A 7,753-nucleotide genomic window follows, 5' to 3' on the forward strand; every position below is an offset into this window, starting at 1 on the left:
AACACACTCTCTTCTGGAGCTGATGAAGTCCACCATCAAATGCTTTAATAAGTAAAAGTGGGTCAAAACAAATGCAAACATATAGAATATGATTTCATTACATCACATATTCATTTTAAACTGGTAATAGTAACAACAATAGTGAAATTATACTATGGATTATAAATATTAATAAAAAGAAGCCATCTAAACATAATGTTGATTATAAAATCATAAATAAACCTTTCCAGCTCATTTTAACCCTTGTATTGTTAAAGTTGTAGTTATGATCATTTTGTTTATGGAATTATATTTTGTGCAATTCACCAAAAATCAAACTATGAAGAACAACAACAAAAAAAAAATGTCAGTAAACTTTTAACCATAATACATCTCACACATTAAACAAAGTAAACATGAGAACATATGATTTTTAAAACTACATTTTAAAACATTTGTTTTACAAAAAAAAAAAAAGTGGATTTTATAACCAACTTTTAAAATATTTGTATTTTAAATTTAAGATTTAAAATGTGCTTTCCTGTATGTCAATCAGCAGAGACGCTAGCAAAGCAAAAATGTATTGCGGGTCAAATTTGACCCATAACATAATACATCGATCAAACGTATTAAATCTGTATTAATGCATCCCGTCTTATATTCATAAGGTGGAGACTTGGAAACATTTGTGAAATCCACTTTTTATCCCCAAAATCTATTTTTTTTAGTTTATTAATCCAAACAGGAACAAAATCTAGACTAGACTAGACTAGAAACTTAAAACTCACCAACAGTAGTTACAGGAAACAATACTAGAAAAAGGACAATGATAACATGAGGGCTATGGAAAGTATATATATATATATATAGGACATGTGGGACACATGACAAGGGGAGCATATGGCAGAATCACATGACTAGAACATGACACAAACAAGGAAAGCACATTGCAAACAGGAAATATGATTATGACTTTTTACAAAATAAAAGACATGAAACATGAACAAACCGTGACACCTTACCTGTACTCAAAATGGGAAATTGCATTTTGAATGACTGTGTCAGTTTAGGCTGAAAAGCAAGTGGCCAGTGGTGTGCATAAAACATACAACCTTAGCTACGACTTATTAGCCACGATTTATAAATAAATCGATATAATGTAGTGAATGTTGATGTCTTTGAGGCCCTGTTCTACACTAATTCGAAGTGTATAGTAAATCACCCTTTTTATACGGCTAGCGACACAATGTGACGAACTAAAGGACTGCCATTAAATTGAAAGAATCTGTTGAGTCGTGTTGCGCTGCTAGCTTGCGATCTAGATTGGGTGTTAAAATACATCAATCGCATATTAAATCAAGTTCCATTGCAATAAAACAATTTTTGCTGCAGTGCATACATTAAAAAGAATGAAAGAAAAAGACAGCGTTTTAAAAAAAAAAACAAGCTGGAAAGAACAAACGCAGCTTTTGGAAAACCTTCGGGGCTTCGCCTAGTCACACCCCTGGTGCTAAGAAAAAAGTTTGGCTTCATAATCTTTCATCAAAATGTAATAACTTGTTCAATCAATTCCCGATGGATAAAATCAAGTCCAATTGAATATTCTGCTTCAGTCTGAAATGCGTCACTTTACTTTACAAAACTTCCCTTGCATGAATCTCTGGCCAGACTGTCAGTGAAAACTTATTTCGTGCTGACAGGGGAATTTGATAACCCCTCAGCATTAAACACTTATTCATGGTTCTTTAGACAGAACCTTGCTTCACCTTTAACTTGTGTCAACATCTGGCTTTTGAAAATCTTTAAAAAACACCAAAGTCATCTAAAGTCTTTATGTAATCCCTCGGCTGAGTTTCTACAGAAACACTTGAGAAACTGTTTGAACTCAGGAACCTTAAGCAGCCCATGCAGTCGATGCCGAACACTGAGAGTTTGGACATCCAGAGGTGGGATAGTCTCGCTCTGTCTGACTCTGAGCAGCAGCCGATGACACAACTTAAAGCCCATGCACCCAACCAGCCCGACATCTTCCTACGGCACAGCCTGTACTCACACAAAGTCCAGCCAGGGACACAAGCACACTCATTTCCAGGCGTACACACAAACACGCTTCTAAAAATATCCGTAGGAACAAGGTTTGGCATGATTCATCTTCAACTTTAGAAGAAGAAGAAAAAAAGCATCAACATCAAAATCTTGTTGCAGAATGCTTATCGTCATTGGAGCCAAACCAAGTGAGACTGGCTACAGACGTGATGATGTCCTTTTGCTTCGAGGCTTAACATGAACCGTGTGCTATTTGTGAACAGTAGACTTTCCCATCAGAGGTTTCTTCAGCAGAAGAATTAAAGTAAATTTTTATATTGACGTAAATCCGAAGATCAATGATTTTTTGAACAAAAGTATATATATATATACAGTGTATACTTGCAACCTGTAGGAAAACACATCATGGCCAAGATCTTGACCAAAAATTGATGCACCTCTTGATTGAAATAACATCACAACCTTTAATGTCCATCAAGAGGTGCATTCGTTTTTGGTCAAGATCTTGTATTGACAATGCAAGAGTCCAACACTCTGTAAAGTCTCCTCCCGCACATCCCAAGGACTTTCAATGAATTTAAGGTCTGGACTCAGTGATACCAATTCATGTGTGAAAATGATTCTTCATGCTCCATTTTTTCACAATTTGATCCTGATGAATCTTGACAATGTCATCCTGGAATATGGCCATGATGCGTCTTCCTACATGATTGTTTTAAGAAATGAAAAGCTACACTCTCCATCAATTAGGCTTAGAAGATCTGTTGCCAAACATATAACATGCTAGAAACATAATAACTGCAGCAATCATTCAGTCTTTAGAATTTGATCTTTTTTTTTGTTTGTTTTTGGGCCAGGCAGTGTTAACACCATTAATATAACTATTAACTATGATTTGTGCCTCAACAATCTTCTAATCACTGCTTATTAACAGTTAGTAAGGTAGTTGTTAAGTTTAGGTATTGCGTAAGATTAAAAAATGTAGGATATGGTCATGTATAAGGCATTGATACAGTATGTGCTTTATAAGCACTAATAAACAGCAAATATCCTAGTAATACGCATGCTAATGAACAATTAGTTAATAGTGAGAATTGGACCCTAAATGAAAGTGTTGCCCACTGTTTTGTCCCTGCTGTCTGTGATCCTATCAGAACAGACTGCGACCCACTGGAGCACTTCAGCTTTTCTCTATTCAGAATATGAAAATGAAAACATGTGGTTTTGATATTCTATGTGAAGTGTGTAATTGAGTTATGCTTTTAAGTGTTCAGCGCTTTTTGCAAAGGAAATTCTTCCATGAGGATTAGCTTTTGGTGGAGTTCTGCCTTCCTCGCATTGGCATCCCGATACTATGAAGGAGATTACAGGCTGCGAGTGGAATTAGTCCGACGGCACTGTCAAAGTCAGGCTGATTAGAACGAGTAGAACCGGGGTGGTGTCATGTTTACATCTGTTAATGTCACTCTCCCTCTTTTATTGCACCGTTTCCCGCTCAGCTGAACGACGGCAGGTTTACCGTGACGCAGCTGGTGGGCATGTTGAGGGGGATCGCGGCTGGCATGAAGTATCTGTCCGACATGAACTACGTCCATCGCGACCTGGCTGCTCGCAACGTGCTCGTCAACAGCAACCTGGTGTGCAAAGTGTCCGATTTCGGCCTCTCTCGCTTTTTAGACGATAACTCATCGGACCCCACCTACACCAGCTCATTGGTGAGTTCAGATAAGGTCTGCTCTTTTTATGTAATAATATGAAGGCAATAATGAAATATCCTTGTTCCAACAAATCCTCCAATCCCCACTAAGCCGTTATTGTAGCTTATCTCATAGTGTATTGTCTGTACAAATGTACAAATTAGTAGTCAGTACATGGCTAAAGGAAAGAGCTCTTGCCTTTATTGATAATAAATTAAGTAATTATATAATTTCATTTCATTTAAACAGAAAAGCACATAACTGTTACTTATCATTTGCATAGCTAAATTAGTAGGCTAAGTAAATAAGGAGGAAATTAAAAAAGATTCATAACAGAGAGATATCAATAGGGTCAATTTCCTTCATATGTGAGTACAAACTGCTAGATGATAGTATAAAATAAAATACAATTCAAAGACATTAGCTGCGAACGTGATTTCACCCAACATGTTCCTCACTGTAAAATAAGTTGCTTGGATGATTAAGTCATTTCAACTTAAATGACATTAAATTGACTTAAAAAAATTAGTTGAATCTTGTATAACTTGTAAAAAAAAAAAAAAAAAACAGTCGAAAATTACTTAACTTATTTTGATGAGTTAAAGCAATGTAAAAACATGTTGTCATGACTTATTGATAAGAGTTGAGTCTACAACAATCTGGAACAACATTCCAATCAACCAATCAAATTTGAGGGACAATTTTGCAGTCAAGTTTAGACTTACAACCAGGGTTAGGTGCTTATACATAAGTGTTATTCACATATTTTCCCCTCTGATTTTAGGGAAAACTTAGGGTTAGGGTTAGGACTACATTTTCAGATAGGAATGTTGTTCCAGGATCAACAAAATATGTTGATCCAGGAACATGTTTTACTTGCAAAATCACGACGACCTTATGTTAGCATAGATGATGATGCTATGCATTTGGGTTACCATGATGGTATACATTTTCAATACCATGCTTTCTTTCGGGTTTCTGTCAGATTCTATGACATATGCTGTGGTGTTTATTCACATTATACATGTCCAAAAACCATGTTAGTATGGTATACTGTTTGGTATTTTTTGTTAGCATATTAACCTAAAAGACCCTATAAAATGGATTTTAGTCTGTGTCTGTTAGCTTTGAGGGACTTCAGAGACCATTTGATCCAAGTTCCAGACAGAAATGTAAGCGATATCTGTGCTTTACAGATACAGTGTGCATCAACAATTGATAAGAACAGCCTTGACCATCAGAATCGGGAGTACAGATGGCATACTTGATATGTGGAAGAAGCCTGTCTCTATCTCTGTCAGTTGGAAACATATGGAAGTAGTCAGTACAGTACGGCTTGTTCAATGTGTCCGACGTGAAAGGCGACAGATAAGGGAATTGGATGACTAGAATCCCTTAAAATTCCTTTCAGTTTATTTTTAGAATATTTTGACTACAAATGTTGAGTAAACATTTGTGTCATTGGCATGCTAGTATTAGTAGAAGTGAAGATTTAGTAATTGGCTTGGATTAGTGTATTGATCAGCTTCCCCGTCAACGTTGTCTGTTTCATGGACAGATCAAACCGTTATGTTTAAAGTTAGAACCCTGCCATTTATTTTTTACTGGTTTTCATCTTAGATTAATGAACCCAGCGATGGTGCCCTGTGGGGAGAGAGCTGTGAGTTTGGGCTGAGTCTTCGCTCTAATTAGGCAGCTAAAGACTCAAGCCATTATGTCATTGGTTTTAAAGTCTGTGTTTGAGTTTAATGGCTTCTCTGTGTGCATGTGTGTTATCGTGTAGGGGGGGAAAATCCCAATCCGCTGGACCGCTCCCGAGGCGATCGCCTTTAGGAAGTTCACCTCTGCCAGTGATGTGTGGAGCTACGGGATTGTGATGTGGGAGGTCATGTCCTTCGGGGAGCGGCCGTACTGGGACATGAGCAATCAAGATGTATGTCAACTATTTCATGTCATTAATCTCATGTTTAAAGTCAAATTATATATATACCAATATATATGTATTAGTCCTGGGCAACGATTAATTGCGATTTGTGTTTACATATTATTATGTGTGTATACTGTGTATAATTATTTTGTATATAGAAATACACACATATGCATGTATATATTTAAGAAAAGTGTGTTATTTATATATAAAATATTTGTGTTTATAATATATAATACAAATGATGTGTATATATATATATATATATACATGCAAATATTTCTTAAATATATGCATGCATATGTGTATAATTATTATATATATATATATGTATATATACAAAATAATTATACACAGTACACACACATATATTATGTAAACACAAGCTTTTATTTTGGATGTGATGTTATTATTATTTATTTATTTATTGAAAAGCCCATACCTTTGGCCGAGTTAAATAATTAAGGAGGGAAATAAGTATTTATGCTTTTGGGGTTTTTATTTTGGATTCTCCATTATTCTCAATGCTGATTCTCGTATTATATCTTATTTAAATGTAAAAATCAAGTTGTGTTACAGTATTTATTACTGTTATACAGTCAAATAAATACTGTAACATTAATGTTTGATATAAATCAGCATAAATTAGTACAAAATATACTACAACTATACTAAATACACTTTACATTTTGAATAAGATAAGAATGACATTTTTTACATTACGTTATTGGGAAAGGTATGTATAAATATAATACAATTTAATTATATTTCAGTTTTTTAATGAGCATTTTGTTTTTGTTTATGAGGTGAAATATGACCCAGACATTTCCCTGGCCGGTTTCATGAGGTCCATCCTTTCGCACTAATAATATTGTTAAAATAAATGTTTTTTAACCTCTTTTATTATACTGTTTACTGCCTCTATTCGGTGCTGTAGCTTGTGTTGTTTTGCCTATACCACAAGCACGATGCTATATGTCTTATTCTGAGATGATCTTAAGAAGGTTGTTCAACCCTATTAGTCTTTATTATGGTTTAACTGTTGTAACATTCCAGTCGCATACTGTATGCCTAATAAAACTCTGCATATATACTGCAGAGTTTGTCCTAATGCAGAAGGACAGTGTAACTGCTCTGTCTGTTGGTGCTGTAGGTAATGAACGCAGTGGAGCAGGACTACAGGCTGCCTCCTCCCATGGACTGCCCCGCAGTGCTGCACCAGCTCATGCTGGAGTGCTGGGTGAAGGAGCGGAACATGAGGCCACGCTTCGGACAGATCGTCAGCACACTTGACAAGCTCCTCCGCAACGCCGCAAGCCTCAAAGTGCTTACCAGTACACACTCAGGGTGAGCTGAAAACAGCCAGATTGGACACGGGTCAATTCTGGCTTTGACTTACAGGAAAAGACGGATCTTTCTGCTGCAATGTAGTTTGTGAAACCACAATTGGCAAATGGGAAAGAGTGTGTCGTTACTGCTAATTTGTCATATTGTCCGAATATTATTGATAGCACGGCATTTTACCCCACATTATGGTTAGATAGAAGACCTAAAAGAAGGAATTGCTTATTTTTCATGTCTTAAGATAGTGAAGTTTTGTGTGGAAGCCTTCTTTCTTTTTTTTAAGTAAGTAACTACAAAATTAAAATATATATATATATATATATATATATATATATATATATATATATATATATATATATATATATATATATATATATATATATATATAATTTTAGATATAAAAATCAATCTCCACTACATTAAGCCACTCTGTGAAAAAAAAAAAATTGTGATAATGTTGTGTCTCACCACATGTGAGGTGTAGTAACTGAAAGTACAACAAAATAAAATTGCAATTGCGATAAATAAAGTCACATTGTGAGACGTAAAGTTGAAATTACAGGAAATAAAAGACAAACTGCGACAAATTGATGTATTTACTGCGATGTAAAATGCCAATTAGTAGTCGTAATTGTGTGACAGTCACTTTGCACAATATCAAATGGAAATTTCAAGAACTAGTCACAATGGCATAACAAAGTCACATTTTGAGCTTTAAAAATTAAACTAATTGGCGAGGCTGATGGGAACGCAGCCTTGT

General features: G+C 35.3%; 1 protein-coding gene across 1 annotated transcript in view; it reads left to right on the forward strand.

Annotated features, from left to right (window-relative positions):
* The window catches only part of ephb3a (eph receptor B3a), a 35,888-nt gene that overhangs the window by 24,028 nt on the left and 4,107 nt on the right, over nt 1-7,753 (forward strand). Inside the window, exons 13-15 of the mRNA XM_079612409.1 lie at nt 3,525-3,740; nt 5,506-5,655; nt 6,803-6,996. Coding sequence (XP_079468535.1) covers nt 3,525-3,740; nt 5,506-5,655; nt 6,803-6,996 — 560 coding nt within the window. The remainder of the gene's footprint in view (nt 1-3,524; nt 3,741-5,505; nt 5,656-6,802; nt 6,997-7,753) is intronic.

Source organism: Phoxinus phoxinus (genome assembly GCF_949152265.1).
Source record: "Phoxinus phoxinus genome assembly, chromosome: 5".
Classification (NCBI taxonomy): domain Eukaryota; kingdom Metazoa; phylum Chordata; class Actinopteri; order Cypriniformes; family Leuciscidae; genus Phoxinus; species Phoxinus phoxinus.